Source organism: Vidua chalybeata, chromosome 5 (assembly GCF_026979565.1).
Source record: "Vidua chalybeata isolate OUT-0048 chromosome 5, bVidCha1 merged haplotype, whole genome shotgun sequence".
Taxonomy (NCBI): domain Eukaryota; kingdom Metazoa; phylum Chordata; class Aves; order Passeriformes; family Viduidae; genus Vidua; species Vidua chalybeata.
Genome location: NC_071534.1, coordinates 38,185,839 through 38,206,951, shown reverse-complemented (window position 1 = coordinate 38,206,951; position 21,113 = coordinate 38,185,839). Strand labels below are relative to the sequence as shown.

General features: G+C 40.0%; 1 protein-coding gene across 6 annotated transcripts in view; it reads left to right on the top strand.

The window, feature by feature from the left end:
- The first annotated feature begins 352 nt into the window (after positions 1 to 352).
- Positions 353 to 21,113, top strand: part of CPSF6 (cleavage and polyadenylation specific factor 6) — a 31,128-nt gene continuing 10,367 nt past the window's right edge. Inside the window, exons 1-11 of one of the 6 annotated variants that reach the window (XR_008430828.1) lie at positions 353 to 479; positions 10,873 to 11,082; positions 12,232 to 12,335; positions 13,099 to 13,244; positions 13,888 to 14,061; positions 15,153 to 15,657; positions 16,863 to 16,955; positions 17,938 to 18,053; positions 18,393 to 18,546; positions 18,809 to 18,883; positions 19,135 to 19,215. Coding sequence is in view for 5 of the 6 variants with exons in the window: in XM_053942171.1 (XP_053798146.1) it covers positions 420 to 479; positions 10,873 to 11,082; positions 12,232 to 12,335; positions 13,099 to 13,244; positions 13,888 to 14,061; positions 15,153 to 15,657; positions 16,863 to 16,955; positions 17,938 to 18,053; positions 18,393 to 18,546; positions 19,135 to 19,324 (1,752 nt within the window). In the remaining variant the exon portion in view is untranslated. Of the gene's footprint in view, positions 480 to 10,872; positions 11,083 to 12,231; positions 12,336 to 13,098; positions 13,245 to 13,887; positions 14,062 to 15,152; positions 15,658 to 16,862; positions 16,956 to 17,937; positions 18,054 to 18,392; positions 18,547 to 18,808; positions 18,884 to 19,134; positions 19,330 to 19,436; positions 19,637 to 21,113 lie in introns of those variants that run through there. The other 5 variants (XM_053942171.1, XM_053942172.1, XM_053942170.1 and 2 more) reach the window with 5 other exon arrangements.

Genomic DNA, 21,113 nt, shown 5'->3' with positions numbered 1-21,113 from the left:
CTGTCCTTGGCTGTTGAGCACCAACGCGCTGTGACTGTGCCGGAGCTCCCTTCCCTCGGAGCGCGGCAGTGCGGCACAAGAGCGTACGCCCCGCAGCGCCGACACGGACCTCACCGCCCGACACGGCACGGCACGGCACGGCACGGCACAGCACAGGCCCGCCGAGCACAGCAGAGCACAGCAGAGCAGAGCAGAGCAGAGCAGAGCAGGGCCGGGCCGGGCCGGGCAGAAGCGTAACGCGGCCCCGGCGGGCGAGGAGCGCCCGGGGCGGGGCGGGAGGAGCGACCCGGCGCCCGCCGCCGGCGGAAACCCCGCCGCGCCGCCGCGGAAGTGACGCCACGCTCCGCCTCCCCGCTCCCTCCCCCTCCCGGCGGCGGCTCGGGAGCCGGGCGCGGCTGGCGGCGGCCCCGGGTGGGACCATGGCGGACGGCGTGGACCACATCGACATCTACGCCGATGTGGGCGAGGAGTTCAACCAGGTACGCGCGGCCGGCGGGCGCGGCCTCTCCACTCTGCTCCCCCTCCCTCGCCCGCCTTCGTAGCCGCGCCGCCTGCAGGGCCCTCAGCGCGGCGGCCGCGCCGCCGCCATTGTTCGGGCGCTCCCGCCGCCGCCGAGCGCGGGGCTGCGCGGGGCCTGGGCGGGCGCGGCCTCACGCCCGGGCCGCGGGTGCCGGCGGCGGGCCCGGCTGGGCGGAGAGCGCGCCTGGCGCTGAGAGGCGGCTGCTGCCGGCGGGCTGGACGCGCCGGCGGCGAGCGCCTTCCTTCCTTCCCTCGCTTTTCCGCTTCTTACCAGCCTTCCTCCCTCTCTGCCTTTCCTTCTCAGGGGCCGCTCCAGAGGGCTCTCCCGTGCCGGCTCGGCGGACGGGACCCTCCCGGATGCGGCGGGGAGAGCGGCCCCTTCCCGCCGACGGCGGAGGGGAAGCGCTGCCATTGTTCGCAGATGAATCAAAAAGCCGCCGAGCGGTGGCTGTTTTTCGGCCGCGCTTTGCGGGGGAGGCGGAACTAGTGCGGCTTTATTCTGCAGCACTGGAGAGAGTATCCAGCTTTTTATATTTTTTTTTTTTTTTTGCTTGTTTTTCTTGCTCGTTATTATCTTCAATTTTAAAAACTGGTACAAGCCTTTTGTAGAGGACGAGCTCATATTTTGTTGAGGAACTATAGATGAAATAAACAACTTCTCTGGATTATAAGTAGTCCACTTTTCTAGGTTGTTTTTTTAGGTTTTTTTTGTTTTCACTCTCATCTTTACCAAATAGCCGTGTGCCAACTTTCTTACCGAAACGTGATGTTTGTATCAGTTTTGCATGCCATCTGTCCTGTTAGCGAGTGCTGCACTTCTCCAGGTTGAGTTGCCCCAGATTGCTTTGTTCCTGCCCTAGAGCATAAAATAACCAGGAACAACTGCACTTACGCGCACTTACGGGGCCCAGCTGTATGCCAGTTTGCCCTGCAGAGAACTGGGAAATAAACAATGGCTTTGGAATTCACAGGAAATATGTAACTTTCTCAGCAACTGGTAGCTTTCTCAGAAGACTGTGTCTTCAGATATCGATTAATACAGTAATTCTAAGTATTAATAATCTCATAAAGGTATACTATGAAAGAATGCCATACTAAAAGGAGATGATGAAAAGCGCTGATTTGCTCTTAGTTTGTTTGTATGTGAAGGCTTCTCCCTTACAGTTGAAGACCCACTATATGAATTTAAACAGGAATGAGCCCTGGGACAGGCACCATTCAGCAGAAGAGTACATTTTTTGAGGTTCTGTGATAACTTGAATTTGGTTTAATCAATTCTAGATAAAACTGATAACAAAACAGATTTTTCAGGGAAAAAAATGTCACTTGAATCTGGTAGTGTTTGTGTAAATTCATGTGTGCAGAAGGCCTCAGAGTAGAATAGTTACGTGCTGTAAGTATAGTGTAAAGAGATAGTGCTGGAACAAAAGTGATGGGGATGATCTGTTTCACTCACACGGTCCTGGTCTACTCAGGTCTCAGGTCATCATTACTGTTGATATTCTGTATAACCATGGTGGTACAAATGAAAAGTCTTGTGATAATTTAGTTTAGCTTAATCCAGCAGGCAGGGAGTCCTTTAGCTTTTTTCACTGTATTCACCTCAATTGCTTCCCTCTTGGGTTTGCATTTCTGCAGTCTGTTGTTTCAGTTCATAAATCTTGCAAAATATAGGGCGGAAAGGTGAGAAGAGGCTACTGCCCTTTTTCCATCAGTTTGAATTTGGGGGTTTTGTTTGTTTGTTTGTTTTAGGGGGTTTTCTTCTGTGTTTTTGACTGTGTCACATACCCCCAAAAATTGTTCTTTGTTCTTTTCCAAATTTAATTTCTGTGACTTTCTATTTAAAGTAATATTGTTGAACTGAGTAAGTCTTGAGACAATATAAGTTTTCCTTTTTTAACATTGTGAGAGATTGATGCCTCCGCACTTTGCCATTTCCTTCTGTCATATGTGAAAGAAGGCAAGTTGTATTAGTTACTGCCTCTTAATTCTGACATCATTGAGAAAAGGTGTATAGAAACTTTTATTCATGAAGTGCTGTTCCTGATTTGAAGCTGACAGCTTAAATGAATAATATAGAACATAGTTCTGTGGATGTGTGAAGATGACAATTAAAAATGCTTTAGGGAGAAAGTGATTTGCATTATTAATTTGGTTATGTAGAGAGCATTTTACAAACACCATATTTGTAAAATAAATTGTCGTTATCTGTTAAATGAACTTGATTTTGGATTTTATTGTTCTACATTAATGTGATTTACTAATATTTTTTAAATTGGAGTATAGAAACCCTTTCCACTGGTTTTGGCAGGGACTGAAAAATGTATTGTGGAGCTTGCTGTTCTTCTGTACGCATTACATAACTGTATTTATACCCAAGCTGGGACAAGACTTGTGTTTGCATCTGGAGTTAACCCTTGATTTAGGACTTAGTAACTGGATAAACTTCCCTTGGTTGTTTTGTCTTGTTCTACACCTCAAGGTACTCATCCTTGAGGCTATTCTGGGATTTTTTTAATGCCGTTTTTCCAAGTAGGTGGAGGGTAAGGTTGTTCTGCTTGATTAGTGCTAAATGAACCATAGGTTATAAAGGTGAAATAAAGACCACAGAGCCATGGGGTTTACAAGCTGGCTAAGATGGATGACAGCTGTAAACTGTCTTGGGTTGTATTTAGTGTTGGTTACAATGAGCTGACTAACTTGATATCAGATCTTTTGAGTGAAAATGCATCTTTCCTATTCCAGCTGAAGCTCATTGTCTGTCAGTGTTGCCTCTTACTCTTTTATTAACTTGTTGTTCATCAAAATAATATTTTTGTCCTTGGGCTAACAGCTTTAGTCAATTTGTCTCTGACCAATTACATTTTTGTTTAAATTGTGGTTTCTTTTTTTTCTCTTGGAGACCTTGGTTGAATAATTTTTCATTTTTTTCTTCTGACTTCCCCATCCAGCAGTCTTATCTATTTATTTAAAGTCTCATTTTGAGATGATAGCCTCATAAATGTAGTACTTCCTGCATCCATTGCTTGTGCCCTGTTAGAAATAGGTATTGCATGGAATATTTTACCTTAAGCATCTCCCTACATGTTACACATCTTGCTCTTCAGGAGAGGCAGGTCTGTGATGCTTGTTAGAACTGTTACCTGCATACAAATAGCTGGGGATGGCATTCTCTCAAGGGTAGAAGACCCTCAGTAAGTTTGGAGTGCTTTAGGAAATATTAGGGTGTGATTTTATACACAAAACCCTAGAATATTGCTGTGTGGTACAGAGATTATAAGGAGCTTGTGATGGAGGCCAGTTTGGGTCTGACTTGAGGCTGCCTGCCAGTTTGGCCAGCAAACTGGGTTTCTTTTTTATGGTCATGAAAATTTGACCATGTGTTATCAAGTTCCCTGATGCTCTGATCAGCTTTGCATTTTCATGCTTGGAGGGTTTTTTTCCACATGTGCTCATGCATGTAGTTAAACAGTAAAAACTTTTATTATATGCATATATACATGTAAAAATCTTTCTGGTCAGAAAGAGGATGCAAAAGAATTTAAGCATATCATATTTTAATGCTGTGGAAAAGGTGCTTGCTTTGTTTATACTCTTAATGAGTAAACTTGGATAGTTGAACTGTGGATATGTCTAAACATGCCTGTAGTTTTCTGTTTTGATATTTAAATGCTAACAAATTAGGGATGAAAGACTTTTCACTTTGTATTTTGTAGCTGGGTAATAAATCTGATTTAGATGGAATAAGTAGTTTAGAGGCTAATTATCTGAAAGCTACAGTATCTTAGGAATGTGTTAGTTACTGTCTTGACTTCAGATCTGTAACACAAAGGAATTTTTTTTGTGTGTGTGATAAATAATAAAAGCTAGCATTTAGTGGCCAGTTAAAGCCAGTTACTAAGAACAGCCTTTATATCAGAAAGAGAGATGTCTTATCATGGGAGGGGATGGACACATTGTGGTATAATGAATTGCTACTCAGTGGGGCTGTCCTGGTCAGAAAAAACATAAGCTGACAGACCTGCATGTGTTATAAAATATGTCCACAATATGTGATGGCATATACATATTGTCAGTTCTGCTGAAATGAGCCCTGGGAAGACGTAACTTTTGTATATTGGTAAATAACAAACTCCAGAAAAACTTCAGACCACCTTATCTGGCACCTCTTCACTTTGTTTTAATGTGAACAGTGATATGTATGTTTAGTTTGTATTTTTGACTACTTGTGAATGTTTAGTTATATTTTTGTAACTCTGTAATTACTCTGTAATTTTTAGTTACAAGGGATCGGGTTGCTTAAATTTTAGTGCTGTGCCATTTAGAGCCAAGAGCATTTGGGCCTGTAGAGTAAACATGAATCCTATGGTCTAACAAACTTGTCCACTTCTGCCATAGGGAATTTGCTATCTTAGAAGTATCAAAGTCCCCCTTTTTTGTTAATGTTCCTTTTTGTATGTTCAGACAGGTAATCAAGACCAATAAGATTTTTGTTTATGTCTTTGTTATTCCTGAGAACCTACAAATTTATTTATTTTAAGTGTGGATGCTAACATGTGTTTAGAGTTTTTGACCACAAATATGGTAACTTGAGTGAAAAAAACCAGTAAGGGGGAAGCTGGATAATTTAATTTTTATATTTTTTTCCCCAGAAGGAACAGTAAATATTTTTCATGAAACATTATTTACCTTGATTTTTTAAATGTGTTTTTTTCAGGATGTAAGTTATTGTTTAACTCTTAAATTGGACAAAGGTCTGCAGAAAAAGCAAGTCTAACAGACATATGGACACCTTAAAGAAATTTTACATTACAAAAACAAAAGCCATTTCCGAAACAGCACTTGTAAAGGAAGTAAGTGGTTCTCTGCAGCTCAAAGGAGCATGACCACTAAGTTCCAAATAAGAAATAACACGTTAAGTTTGTCCCTCCTGGACACGAAGTTCATGTGTTTATGGCTTTCATATGAGAATGTTTCACCCAATAGCACCTATTAGCACAGAATGTGGAATTTCAATCCTGATTTTATGATAAAGTACTTCAGACTGTAGTCTCGTTAAAACATAGACTTTGGAAATGCATTGCTGTCTGATTCGGTTTTAGAGGGGGCCAGAACAGCATGTTGTTTCTTAGCATGTTTATCTGCAAGATTGTGAGTTATAATAATTGAGAAAAAATAATTTTTCTTCATGCTTGATGTCCTTGTACCTAAGGAAGCTGGAAGAGTTCAAAACTGGTTCCTGATGCAGGCAGAGCATTTGTTTAAATAACTGAGACTAGAGAAGTAACACTTCCTGTACTTTTTTTCCTCTTCTGCATCTGGGAAAGAAGGGTGTGTTTAGGTAAGTTTCCACAGAACACAGATGAAGAAGAAAGGGTTGTTGGATCTTCTGCAACATCCACCAGGACACCTCGCTTCTGTTTACACTTGGAGTTGCTGGTTCAGATCATTCTTAATCATTGAAGCACACACCTTGCTGACATATTGGTAACTGAATTAATTCCATGCTGGATGCAAAACCAGCATGATGTGAGAAGAAATTCTAGTGAACAACATCAGGTTTTCTCTTGTGTCTTTATTTATTTAAATTAAGACACTGGTGCTATTGGGCCTGCCCTGCCCCACTCTCAATTACATGTGGACTCTGCTGCCTTAATAATTCTCTCTGCACTGATGGAGACCTGAAAGCCTGTGTGATACAAACGATCTGCTTCAGAGGAGTTGCTTGTTGCTAGGAGAGTGCAGCAGAGCTGTGGACTGCTGCCCACTCTGTGTTTTGGCAATGCTGACCTCAGAGAGGTAGGTTAGTGTACATATATCTGCTGTAGGTTTGGTGATTGTGTTTTTGCATCTATCTACCAAGACTAAATTCTACTTCCCTGAAGTAATTCATATGCATAGATGACTAGAGTTACTGCATATTTAGCAGAGGACTTCCTTAATTGCCTTGTGACATCAACCTTAATCTAGCTGTAAGATGTCATGTTTAGGCCTGTCTCAGGCAGTTCTGGGTACTTCATTTCATTAGCTATGGTGATAGGAGAAATCAAACTGAGAGCTGGATAGACTAGGTGTAATATGAAACCCTTAATTTAATTGTGATAAGTTTACCTTTAGAGAGAGATTTTTCAGTTGAAGTTTATTGGGACAGTGCAGTTTATTGAGGATTAAAGGTACTTGATTGATACTGCCAAAATTCAGTTCACCTGTTTGTTTAGTTTTTAAAATTATATTTTAGTTACGCTTTCCCTGTATAAGCAGTAGTTGATAATATTTTTATATTTTCAAGACAGTGGATCTTTTAATCATGGTTGCGGATATCTTGGGTTTATAGCAAACATTGCCGCCTTTACAGCCTGTGTTTTGTGGAGTCCAACTTGCTTCTCTGTAGCTGCCATATATGGTACCTTGAACTATTCTGTGTAGGATGTTTCTGTGAGTTTCTGAATACAAATTCATAGTGGATGCTGAAATATCTCTGATACCAAAACCTGTCAGAGGCGGTTTCTGTTCTGGAGCAAGGTATGAGAGTACAGGGAGCTGGAGGAGGTTGGCTCAGAGGGGCAATTGCTGTTTATGGATGAACTGGGCATTGGTTAACGGGTGGTGAACATCAGTGGTTATGCATCACTTGACTCGCTTGTGCATTATTTAATCTCTTTTTGTTTTCATCATCACCATCATTCTTTTTTATATTTTACTTTATTTCAGTTAATTAACTGTTCTAGTCTCAACCCACGGGTTTTACCTTTTCACAGATTCTCTTCCCCTGTTCCACAGGGTTTGGGGGGTGGAGTGAGCAAATGCCTGTGTGGTACTTCATTACCAGCTGGAGTTAAACCACAATAGCCCTTTTTTGATCACCTATTGTGGGGCTTGACAGGTTGAGAAAACAACGAATGTGACCAGAACATGCTAGAACAAAATTGCTTTAAGCACTTGTTATATTAGTTTTAATAGTTGTTGGACACAATGTTGATTTTATGCTCTCAAGCAGTTGTTCTGCTTGTTCTCAGAGCTCCATTGTTTTTAACTCCTTTACTCCCAGTGTGTGCTCCCTGTTGTGCTGTTTTCACCTGTGGGAACTGGTCTACGGTTGTTGTGTTGTGATGGTCTAGTGATGATCTGGTCTAGTGGAATATATTCCTGCCCACAGCAGGGGGCTTGGAACTAGATGATCTTTAAGGTTTCTTCCAACCCAAGGCATTTGATGATCCTGTGAGCGCTGGCATATGATACAACAGAATTGTTGGTTGTGAAAGAAATCTCTTACTTGTACTCAGCTCTGCTGTCATCTTTATACTTTGTGAGTGATCTATTGTAAACTATTAATAATTACACCTTTTACCTTGCATCCTCTGAGAGTTAACCTGTGGAGGTGACATGATCCTACATCTTACCCTTCTCTGCCAAGCTAATGACAGTAACTCTTGAAAATTTTGAATACCCTTGGGATATTGAAAAAAGCATGGCCCTGTTGCCAGAAATCATGATTGTGTGCCAGGTCTTGTTTAGGGTCAGACAACTATTTGCAGCTACTCAAACCCTGTGACAGGCACTGTGGCTAATCAGACCTTGGTGGCAGGTGCTCAGACCCTTGTGATGGGTGGTACAGCTGAACCAGAGCACCAAGCCCTGCCGGTATCAGTCACCCCTTCTCACCAGAAGAAATGGACACAAGAGAGTTTGTTTAGCAAAGGACAACAAAGCAGGACCATCACAAGAGCAAGAAGAAGAGCCAGAACAAGAGGGAACCACTCAATCCCTATCCCAGAGAGAGCTGTGGGATATGCAAAAAGATTTCAGCCATCACCCAGGTGAGCAGGTGATCTGCTCAGCAGATCACCTGACTGCTTGGATGCTGGGGAACAGGGCTAGGAGCCTGGAATTAGAGGCTAGGGAAACCAAGCAGCTGGGATCACCTTTGAAGGAAGGGGGCATTGACAAGGCGATTGGCAAAGGGCTTCAGCCTTTGGGAGGTGACTCCTGTAGAGTGTGAAGGAAAGACATCCCTTCAAGGAAGATGTTCCATGTCACCCAGGGCCACCACAGAGGTATCCAGTACTTTTGTTATGACCCAGACAGTGCGCAGTCACCCACAGACCCAGATGAATTCCAGTGTGTGTGACCCTTGTGGCAGAAACTTGTCCAGAGTATGCAAATTTCATATGCTGGGTTTACAGGAGTGTATGGATCCTGTGGCCTGGCACATCAGGCCCACAGGAGTGGAAGGCTCTAGTGCACGGGGTACCCCAATGCCATCCAGCTCTGCAGGGGCAGAACCTATTTCTGTTTCTGGAGAGAGAGGGGAACCCAAGAGCTGACTAAACTGGAGGCTGAAGTGAGCCTGAGCAGGAAAGTGTGGCAAAAGCACCCTCTTTGTCTGGCCTGGAGGTTCTGTGCATCCCTGCCATAGACTGTCTTAGGAGAGGGTATTTCAAAGACCCAAAAGTGGTGTTCAGTACCACTGCCTTGGAGGCAGAGGAAGCTAAGCAGCTGCCTGCCTTGCCTGTTCTCTCAGAGGACACTTCTGTTGGGCTTGCTGAAGGTCAGAGAACAGGTGCTGGTTGTTACCATGGTGTTGCACCAGCAGCAGCATTGTACCAACCGAGACTCCATGATTTCCATTCACAAGCTGATTTATCAGCTGGAGAATCAAGCAGTGATCAGCAGGACCACATGGCCAGTGTGAAAGTATAACAGAGAACCATAGTGAACTGTGGTGGCCTGAATGAAGTCACACTGGTTGAGTGCTGCCGTACTGGACATGCTGGAACTCTGATATGAGCTGCAGTCAAAAAATGCCAAGTGGTTTGCCACAACTGACATTGCTAATGTGTTCCAATACCTTTGACAGGCCCCAGTTTACTTTCACTTAAAGGAATGTCCAGTAGACCTGGAATCCAGCGCCCCAGGGATGGAAACACTGCCAATTCTATGGACTGATCCAGACTGCATTGGAACAGGGTGAAAGTCTGGAACACCTGCAATACATTGATAATATCATCATGTGGGACCATACAGCAGCAGAAGTTTTTGAGAAAGGAAAGAAAATAGTCCAAATTATTCCAAAAGCCGATTTTACCATAAAACATAGTAAGGTCAAGGGACCTGCATGGGATATTGAATTTTTGGGAATAAAATGGCAAGATGGATGTTGTCAGATGCCAATGGATGTTCTCAACAAAACAGCAACAATGTCTCCACCAATTAGTAATAAACACACACTTTCTAAGGTGGTGTGGGTTTTTAGAGAATGCACATATTCCAGATTGCATTGTAAACCCTCTCTATCAAATGACCTGGAAGTAGAATGATTTCAAATGAGGTTTTGAGCAACAACCAGCTTTTTAACAAAATAAATGAGACTTAGTTCATGCAACAGCCCCCAGGCCCTTCTGGGCAGGGCAAGATGTAAAAATGGGCTCTATAATGGAGCTGGGGCAAATGGCCCTACCTAGGGTGTCTGGCAGAAAGCACCAGCAGAGACTCCAGGCCATCTCCAGTCCTCTCTTATGGAACTGGGGAGACAGAGTATCTGATGCCTCCTGTATTCTTGCTGAAAGAGGTATTGGAGTCTAATTAGGGAGCTGCTTTGGAAGGGATTGGTGCTGAAGCACAGCTCCCCAGTGACTGCCAATGCCAGGCTGGATTTTCAAAGGGAGGGTCTTCTGTACGCATCCTGCAACTGGTGCTACATGAAATAAGTGGGTTGCAGTGACCATATAATGAGCTCAGTTAACCAAGAATCTTGAAAATTATCGTGGACTGTCTAAAAGACAAGGATTTCAGAATGTCACCAGAGGAGGAGACAACACATGCTGAAGGGGCCCCATTGTATAATAAGCTACCAGAAAATGAGATGCAATATACCTAGTTTATTGTTGGGTTCTGCTGTATTAGAGGAAAGCTGATGATGGAATACATAAACTGGTAAGAGTTGGGTGGAAGGGGCTGATCGCTGCTCAGGGATTGGCAGTTTATTTTATTTCAGTTTTGAAACTGTTCTTATCCCACAAGTTTTACCTTTTTCTGATTTTTCTCATCCATCCCATGGAGTGGTTGGGGAGGGAGAAGTGAGTGAATAACTGTGTGGTACTTAGTTGCAATCTGGGAATGGAAAGCAGTGGCTAGAAATATTTTTTCCGCATAACTTTAGAATATAACAGGAGTCATAAGAATTTTATATGTTTTGATGTGGAGGAAACTGGTGCTTAGCTTTTCAACAGGGGTGTTGTGTAGGTGGTTGATCAGACTTACTGTGTCTGTGGAACATGGCAATTATCACAACTTTTGCTTCAATAAATTTTAAGAGTAATATTAATTATAATCAAGATGTCTTTTTTATTTTAGGAGGCTGAATATGGTGGGCATGATCAGATTGATTTATATGATGATGTAATTTCTCCATCTGCAAATAATGGAGATGCTCCAGAGGATCGCGATTACATGGATTCTCTTCCACCATCTGTTGGGGATGATGTAGGTAAAGGAGCTGCACCAAATGTTGTCTATACGTATACTGGAAAGAGAATTGCCTTGTACATTGGAAATCTCACTTGGGTAAGTATCTTACTGCTGTTTAGTTGTAGACAGCAATTTTAATTATGGATGTAACTACTTGTAAAACTTTTTGCTTTAAGATGTTTTATATGAAATACTGAGTATCAAAACCCAGTTGTTTTTGTTGTTGGTTTGATTTTCTTTAATTTTCATTTGTGGTTGTGGGGTCATTTTTCCTTTTACCTGAAATTTGGAGAGCCTGTCTGGAGCTGTCGTGATGTCATAAAAATCAAGAAAGTCTTCAGTAAATATAAACTTGAGAGTTTCTGTCATGTTTTAAGTGTTATGAAAGGATATTTATGCTACTATGTTCTTAAGGTTTTCAGAGAACCAAATGAAAGAAGAGAACAAGTTTAAACTGTTAAATATTTCATGCCTGTATATACTTCAAGGTTACTAAACAAACCCAATTTTTAGTAAACTCTTGCTGAAGGTTTTAGTTTAACAGGAGGTTGAAGGTTCTCTGGGATTTTCTTGAAATTACTTTTTACATTTTTCCAGGGCCTTTTCTGTCGGCAGTGACTCTTTCAGCATAACTGTTTTCAGGTATTTGTCTTGAGGCTTATTTCTCCATCCAAGAAGAACAGGTTTATGATAACTCACTTAACTCCAGTTGCCCTTAGGACAATTACTTTTATTAGAATTAAAATATTTTAAAATCAGTTGCAGTTAAGCAAACACTGCAAGAGCTAGTCAGCAGCTGAATTAAGTGGAGCTTTTATCTGTTTACATGAAATCAAGTTCTTCAGGGCCCACATATGCAAAATTCTATTTTAAAAGATAAATTTAAAAAATTAATTTTTTTCATTTCTGATAATTTCTTAATGTAGGTGGTTTTTTTTCATTAGCTTTTACAGTACTTCAGGAGCTAATAGGTAAGTAAAGGACCTGACTGTTGACTTAAGTTGTCCCATTTTGAAGTACATGAATGGAGTCAGTAAAATGTGTGTGAATTAGTTGAACTAATTGTTGAATTGTAAAATAAAAATGACTACTCTGAAAGTCAGAATATATTGACAGCCTGAGTAAAATACTACTCTGGATCAATTTCGCACAAACACACACTCAAAAATTCATGGAAAATTTAGTTGCCCTTTGCTTGGTGTTTTAGATAAGCTCTCATAGTTGAATATTAAAAATATTTTTCAGTGGACAACAGATGAAGACTTAACTGAAGCAGTTCATTCACTGGGGGTAAATGACATTTTGGAGATAAAATTTTTTGAAAATCGTGCTAATGGCCAGTCTAAAGGGTAAGAACTTGTCATTTCTTTTTTCTATATGTGGACTGAAGTTTGGGAGGAGAAGGAGTTCTCAATTTTCATAATTGTCAATCTTTGAACTGCTCAGCTTATTGATCCAGAACTGATTTGGCATATGATTTCATACTAATGACTTAAGTTTCAGGTGTAAATTTTTGTGATAGTATTGTGTGACTCATTATTTTAGGAGTTAAAGCTTGTTAGTGATCTTCATATAAGACTGTTCCTATATTTTTAGTAGTGTGGTGGTGATGCTTGTTTTTCTTCAGTGTAAATGCTGTTCCCCCAGCCTTCATTATTAAAATCTTTCTTTACATCTTTATTTTCCATTAGCTGTTTAAAGTAAGTGCTTGAGCCCATTTTTCACTGACAACCTAAATTTCACTGCATGAATGTGCCTTTCTGTCTTTTGGCAACAACGAGAACAGTGTATGAGTATATGCTTAATAACTTCATCATATGAATTCATTATGTAGTCTGTTGATACTCCACCAAAAAGCTGCCTTTGTTGGGATAAACTTTGATGCATTCTGTACTTGTTGTTTTGTTTCCTTCTTTTATGTCCTAGGATAAGTTATTTTATCTGTTCTGAAAACTGGACTAAGACCTGTGGGATATTGTTTGTGTCTAGCTGTCACCTATTCCTTTGCTTACTGTGTGTAATCTTTGCTTACTGTGTGTAATCTTTTTCATGAGACATCAGGATGTCAGAAAATGAACAAATGGTGGTCTAACTGTTTTTGTTTCCTTTCAGGTTTGCCCTTGTGGGTGTGGGATCGGAAGCATCCTCCAAAAAGCTGATGGATTTGTTGCCTAAAAGAGAATTGCATGGGCAGAATCCTGTTGTAACTCCGTGTAATAAACAGTTTCTGAGTCAGTTTGAAATGCAGTCAAGGAAAAGTAAGCTTTTCTTAAGTGCTGTCTTGGAAAAGCAGAAAAAGAATGGCAGATTTTTAGCTCAGTGTCTTAAAATTTCTACACAGTTTAAAATAGCAATAAAATACTTAGAGTCCAGGTGAATGAAGTTGTATCTTTGTTTAAAGAAATCACTTCATACACTGAAGAGCTGCTGCATTTTGAGAGAAGATTGCAGCTTCGTGCAGCTCTTGTCTTGACAGCTGTGGATGCTTTCTCAATTTCCTGTGGATGTAATTAAAAAAAAAAAAGCACAAGAGCATTTAGAAATTTAACATTTGTAGACAAACTGGAATAAATTCTAATGAGTGGACAGTCTGTATTTATGATAGAATAGGGAAGACAGGTTCCATGTTGTACTTTAGCACCCTGTCTTGTGTTTCCCAGTGTGGTGTTGGGCTTCATTGAAGGAAAGACTGGCAGTCTCTCCAGATCTTCCTCCTTTAGTATAAGGCATAGTATTTTAGCAAAGAATGTTTGCCTTCCCAAATGCATTGGGTTTGGGTACAGGGAGCAAGTTGGTGCTCATAAGGTCACATTTTAGCACTGCATAAAACTTTAGGTCAAGTGTTGAAATATTTCAACCTATTTTGATCTATGTAATGACATTTTTGCTTTGCCATTGCAGCCACACAGTCTGGCCAGATGTCTGGGGAAGGTAAAGCTGGTCCCCCAGGAGGAAGCTCACGAGCAGCATTTCCACCTAGTAATAGAGGTCGGGGCCGTTTTCCAGGTGCCATTCCAGGTGGAGACAGATTCCCTGGACCGGCAGGGCCAGGAGGGCCGCCACCGCCTTTCCCAGGTAAAATTATGCATATATGGAGTTCCAGTCTTAGATGTGTTTCAATGTGGCTTACTTATTTGGGAAATGATAAAGATCAAGGCAATTCAGTAATGTGCTATAATCAGTGTTCACAGCTAGATTGTAGGACTTGACTGTTCCTTTGTTGATATTCAACAAGAAGTTGGACCTAGTAAATTTGGTAGCAAGGCAAGAGCTTTTTTAGATACATTATTTATACTGTGTCAATATACATATTTAAGTATGAAAAAAATTAAAATAGATCATGTTAGCAAGTAGATTTGGCTTTAGTGTAGTGTAGTTGAGATTTTCTGGTTTGCTATATGTGCTGAGAATTGCCTGTGTTGCGGAGTGTAAGGTAACTAGTTTCCTTATTGTAGTACAAGTTTGTGTGTGATCAGAAATTCAGCTCTGATTCATGCCCACTGACTGGTCAGTCAGTAGGCGCTTAAAACACCAGAAATTTGAAGAGGAGGTCTTCATGTTTAGTTAGGTATCTGATACAGAAGAAATATCTTAAACAATTAGGTTTGCACTGCACTGAAGCTCTTTTTCAGCTGACATATTTTTTAATAAATATCATTCAGTAATAGATTGTCTTGGACCAACAGTCCAAGGGACATAGTCAAATTGAAAAAACAGTTAAGAATCTAAAGGAAGGTTTGGATACTGCATTTACATTACTTTCTCCAATACAGCTTGTCTCATATTTTTAATATATATTTTATCTTAAGTCCCATATGAAAGACTAGCTGCAGTAAGATGTAATGATTAAGTGATTTGAGGAGGGGAGTTGTCAGTGTTCAAGATAATGTTGTTCTTTTTAGATATCTCTAGATATATAGTATCAATAGATACAGATAAGTTAAATATTTTCTTAGGCTACTGGACCCAAAGCAGGAACATGCATGTCTTGTACATGTTGCACAGTGTTCAGGGAGAGAGGGTTGGTTTCTTTTTTGTCATTGTTTTTTAGAATAAAAAACCTGAAGAATTTTATATACTTTTATTTCTTTGTATTCACTCAATTTTGTTGTTTTTTTTTTTTTTTTTTTTTTTTTTTTCTGTTTGTTTGTTTGTTTTTATTTTAGCTGGACAAACTCCCCCACGTCCTCCCTTAGGTCCTCCTGGCCCACCAGGCCCACCAGGCCCTCCACCTCCTGGTCAGGTTCTCCCACCTCCATTAGCTGGACCTCCTAATCGTGGTGATCGTCCACCACCACCAGTTCTGTTTCCAGGACAGCCTTTTGGTCAGCCTCCACTTGGGCCACTTCCTCCAGGCCCTCCACCACCAGTTCCAGGCTATGGGCCACCACCAGGTCCACCACCACCTCAGCAGGGTCCACCTCCACCTCCGGGTCCATTTCCCCCTCGTCCACCTGGCCCTCTTGGGCCACCCCTGACTCTTGCTCCTCCTCCACATCTCCCTGGGCCACCGCCAGGTGCTCCACCACCGGCACCACATGTAAATCCAGCTTTCTTCCCCCCACCTGCCAATAGTGGCATACCCACTTCAGACAGCCGTGGGCCACCTCCAACAGATCCATATGGCCGACCTCCACCATATGACAGAGGTGACTATGGGCCACCTGGAAGGTGAGTTCTTTTTGTCTAATGTGTTTGGGTAGCAGATTTTACTCCTCTTATTGGAAGTATTTGATTTTTTTTCCCTTTAATGCAAATGTTAGGAACAATTAGAAGTAGGGCCAGAAGGGATCCCACCGATCTTGTAGTTTGCCCCTTTTAACTTCTCCAAGGGATTAAATCTGAGAAGCATATTTGCAGCAGGAGGAAAATCCTGAAATGCAACACCAATAATCTCACTTCCCTTTTCAGCTCTGAACTGTTTGTCTTCGCTGTATTTGGCAGTGTCATCATTCCATGTGTTCTACATGTAAACTTATATATCATTTCTTACGCAGCAGCTTCTGGTTGTGCTTCTGTCTTAACTTGAAATTCTGACTTTTACCTGTGTCATGGTGCTTTGCAGGCTTCCTTTTAAGAATGCTCTGGAGTTTTCTTTTTTGAATATGTGTATATGTTGAGGTCTTACCAAGCTCATACCATTTTCATCTTTCAGCAGTGTTGCTTGTCCCTTTTTTCTTCAGGATTTAATTAAAATTTAGTGTTTGTCTTAAAAGCTAGGTGTGAATTTACTGCAAGACTTTTACCTTCCTTTCCTATCATTTGGTGCAATCTTACTGTGTTTGTAGCAGTGGCTTTTCCTGTGGTTAATCCTATCTGTGACAGAGTTCTTAAGTCCCTGACTTGACTTGTCAAGTTTTTCACATCTTGTTTGAAACATCTTTTTCATCTGTGATTTCAAACATCTCTGTCTTGCTACTGTTTCTTGATTTTCACCATATTTGTATTTGTCAAAAATTTTGACATAAATTGTAAGAGGCAATTTTACATAGTTAGATTTTAATTTTTCAGTAGTAATTTTACTGCTAGCATGAGAGACACTTTTCTGGCTTAAAATGTTTCCTGCAAAGATACTGTGCTATTTTTTTTTTTTTTTACCACAAAGTTTAACCCCCGCCAAGCATTTGTACATGTGATGTTCATGCAAAAAAAAAACTATAGAAATTCAAGCATTTGGCTTAATTGCCTGAAATAGAAGACTATAAGGTGTTGGGTGTTTTTTGATGAACTAAATCAAGGTTGTCTGCAGTTTATAGAATGTCTGGGGAGGGAAGGAGTGGGAATAGGACAGTATAACTTACTGTCCAGTATTTTCATTAATAATGTTGAAGCTATCATCCATAACTATTTAAATTGTCATTAATTATATATCATAGGCGTTTCACTGGAAATAACATGTCCATAAGAGAAAAATTACATATTCCATTCTATGGGAGGCACACGAAAAATAATACTCAAAACTCAGGGAGGTATGAATTTTTAGACATTTCCTCTTATGCTAAACTGGCTATAGGATCTTGTTCCACTTCTTGCAATTAAGAGGATAGCATTGCTTATTATTCTGCATTTTCTTTCTACCAGAAGAACTAACACTGTTCTAGAAATATTAAGCAGTGGGCCAGTTTGACAGTCTCACCATTTATCTCTTAACACATTTCTCCAAATTTTCTATGTGACACAGAGACTGGCTAATAGAACACTGCAAAACTTTTGGGAAAATTTAGGTTTACTTCTGTTACTTTGCAAACCCTGTATAGGTAGCTGATAATTGAAGTGTAATGAGTATGAGGATTTTGCTTTATTGCTTCCTCCTTACTGTGACTAGTAGGGAGATTAAATTGGAGTACCTTGAACTTGACCAGAAATTAAAAAAAAAAAAAATTTGCTGTAAAATGCTGACATATCATTCAGAAAATTGAGTTTCTTAAAGATGGTAACTGTATTTCTTTTTCAAAAGTTACAGCATTCTGGTCTTAGTTAAGATCTGGGAAACAGGATCATATAGTTCTGATTCCAGTATTGTTATGAAAATTTTCTCTAATTTTGCTCAAAGCTGCATTGCCTATGTACATGTATTTCCACATCCATTCAGTTGGGAATATCTATTTACGTACCTTCAAGGATTTTACGAAAATTGTAAATATTTGTCGAGCACAATATTAAGTGCTGCTGAATGTTTGAAATAGATGGGATGAACAGTCTATACAGCAATGTCTTAATTGTTTCTTTGGGGTTTTTTATTTGGTTGGTTTGTTGGGGTTTTTCTGGGGTTTTTTTTTAAGCTTTCAGGATTTTATACTGTAACGATGGTCTTTAACAAAAACCAAAACCAGATCCTGCTTTCTTTTCTGTTTGTCACTGCTTAAAGTTGCAAACTTGGATTGTTGAAATTGCAATGATAGCTTCTGAAGTTCTCCTTAACCTTTTAAATACTGGTTTTATTGCTTGCAGAGAAATGGATGCTGCGAGGACACCTCTAAGTGAAGCAGAATTTGAAGAAATCATGAATAGAAATAGGGCAATCTCAAGCAGTGCCATTTCAAGAGCTGTATCAGATGCCAGTGCTGGTTAGTAAAACTCCAAGTAATGCGTTTGTTATTCTACCCAACTGAAAAGAAATCGGTGGGTTTTTTTAAAATTAGGAATCTGAAAGGCCTGAAGCCACATTTTCCTGTTAGAACGCTGAATTTAGATACAACTTATGACTGATTTTGTACTGTGCTTCGGTTAGTTTCTAAGAGAACCTTCTGAGTACTGATTGGGACAGTATTTTAGTATTTGGTGCTGCAGTAAATTATCTAGATGGCTGTTTAAGAAAAGCTACTCAAAATGGCAATATTGTTACAGATAAAAATCTGTGTTTTAATTTGCATGATTTTCTGATCCTGATCTTACATCATTTTCAGGGGACTATGGAAGTGCTATAGAGACCTTGGTAACTGCAATTTCCTTAATCAAACAGTCCAAAGTATCTGCAGATGATCGCTGCAAAGTACTTATTAGCTCTCTTCAGGACTGCCTTCATGGAATTGAGTCCAAGTCTTATGGTTCTGGATCCAGGTAAAACTTTCCTCTTCCATCTGCTCTTACTTAAGAAAGAGATGGCGTGGTGCAGGACTAGTTTACAGAGAAGAAACTAAGGCTTGTAAGAAGTCAGTGATTTGCTGTGTTGCCCAGAAAATATATGAAGAAACCAAATAAGGCTTTGCTGAACTTAGGAAAGCTGCCTTTTAATTAACCCTCTTTTCATAATTGATCTGACTAGCTTCAATTTAACTCTTAGTTTTATTGAGTGGTTTTGGCCCATATTTTTCATATGCAGATTTGCAGCCATATTATTGTGATCGTTTGATGTGTTGCATTTCCCCCAGCTGATTTCAGTCATCCTCCATTCTGAGTATGTACTTTGACTTTTCCTTGCTACGTTAGAAAGTGGGTGCCCCTTACTACCTGTAACTGAGTTCTTAGCCACCACTGTTTGTACCAGATATCTTTAATGTTATGTACAAAAATATACCTGTATCACGATGAACAGATCTTTCCCTCATACCTATTTTTTATCAAATTCTTACTCATAAGCAGAGTACAAAACTGGCATGGGGATGACAAGTATTTTGAAGAAAAAGTTAATGAAGTAATTTCTTTTAGAAGACGTGAACGATCCAGAGAGAGGGACCACAGTAGGTCACGAGAAAAAAGTAGGCGCCACAAATCGCGTAGTAGAGATCGTCACGATGACTATTACCGGGAAAGAAGCCGTGAGAGAGAGAGGCATCGCGATCGTGACAGAGATCGTGACAGAGAACGAGACAGAGAGAGAGAATATCGTCACCGTTAAAGAAGGTGAGCGTTTCTTTCATGTTCTTGAACTGTACTGATTTACTAAAAGTAACCACTCTAGGTTTGAGATGATTTGTGTCATTCATGTCTGTATTTAAATGATCCTGCAGTATGTACTGCATCACCTCCTTCTTGCAGCACCTGACATGAATATAGGTAAGTAATAACAGGTAATTAACTCATCTTGGGAGGGAGCAAGTATTTGTGTAATTATCTTCTACATTCTGCATGCCACTTCTCTTATTGTGGCTGATAATAGTGTTTCCAGTTTTTATGAAATGTGATTGAACCACTTCTTAAAAAGGCAGTAAGTCAGACTGTTCTCTTTGTAATCTTAAAAGATTATATGAATTTTACAGTTTATTTCTTAATTGTATTTTAAAATACTAATTTTGTATTTTTAATTATACTTCTGTAAAGACTGTAGCATTTAGCCCTGCATAGATTGTGTGTGGATTATTTCCATGTCCATACAGTTATTGTCCTTGCACAGGTATGGTAGTGATTTTGTGGGTTTTGTTGTTTTGTTTTGTGTTGCTTTTGTTTTATTTTTTTCCTGGTGAGTTTTAGTCAACTTCAGGAAATATAACCAGATTTTCCTCTTTATTTTATGAAATGTGACCTGTCAGTATCTTCTGCCTTCTAGCTCAATCCAGGTATTAACCTTCAGTAAAATTTATTATCAGTTGCTGCCACCACCCTGATTTTTCAGTCCGTCCCCCTTCTGGTAGTAAAGTCATTTTCTGAAGACCAGTAAACCAATGTGTGACACTAGAATTGGTTCTTTTTTGGTTGTTCACAAACTAACGTGCTCTTTTATTTCATGTGTCTGAAGTCTTGTATGCATCAAATGTCTAGACAGCTAGAGTAGCATGCTAAACAATGATTCTTTTCAATGTACTGCTTTTAAAATACACAGAAATTATGGCATTATGTAATGTACCATTTTTAGGGTTGGGAATTAAAGCCACCCATGATTCCTTATATTTGACAATTGAAAAAAAACAACCCTAAGTAGTGACTCTCTAGTGGTCTTTTCTCTTCTTGAAAGAACTTCCACTACATCTACACTGAAATTGAAGCTTGTAGACATGCTTGTCTGCCCAGCTTCCATTTCTTACATTTAACCTCAGATTTAATTTCCAGATTTGCATGTGTTTTTTATTCATGGGAGTTCATTTATAGATGTTACAAAGCAAAACTTATAAAAGTCAAATAAAATGTAGTATAGTCCTAAGTGAAAATACAGTTCTGTATGTGTTGAATGTCAGTTTTTCAGTCAGGCTTTTTGTGTCACTGACACTCCTCTGGGAGAGAACAAATTATGATAGTAAATACTCTAGTGTGTTGAAAATTAAGTGGGATGTTGTCTCAGGTTCATTTACCAGCAGGGGACACAAAAAGAAATAAGACCTAGAGAAGGGGAGTCAAAGGCTTAAATAGGAAGGTGAAACATGGCAGCTGAAATAAAGTTGGCAGTATATTTCTGTTAATGCCTCTTTCTGCCATTAAAATGGATTGGTAGAAATATTTCTGGAATTTAGTAAAAATATCAACTCTGTCTCTTAATTGTCAAATAAGAGAACATAAAAATACAGATTTAACAAATGTAAATGTAATTTCTTTTGTTGAACTGGGTTTTTACCTTTTATAATAGCTGCATATTTTTGATACTTGCAAATAGTTGTTAACCATTGAGCTGAGTAATGGATGCATTTCCAGAGTGTTTTCCTTCTGGTGGAGATGAGCAAACCAAACTAAAAATTGTTAATAGCCTGGAATGAAAG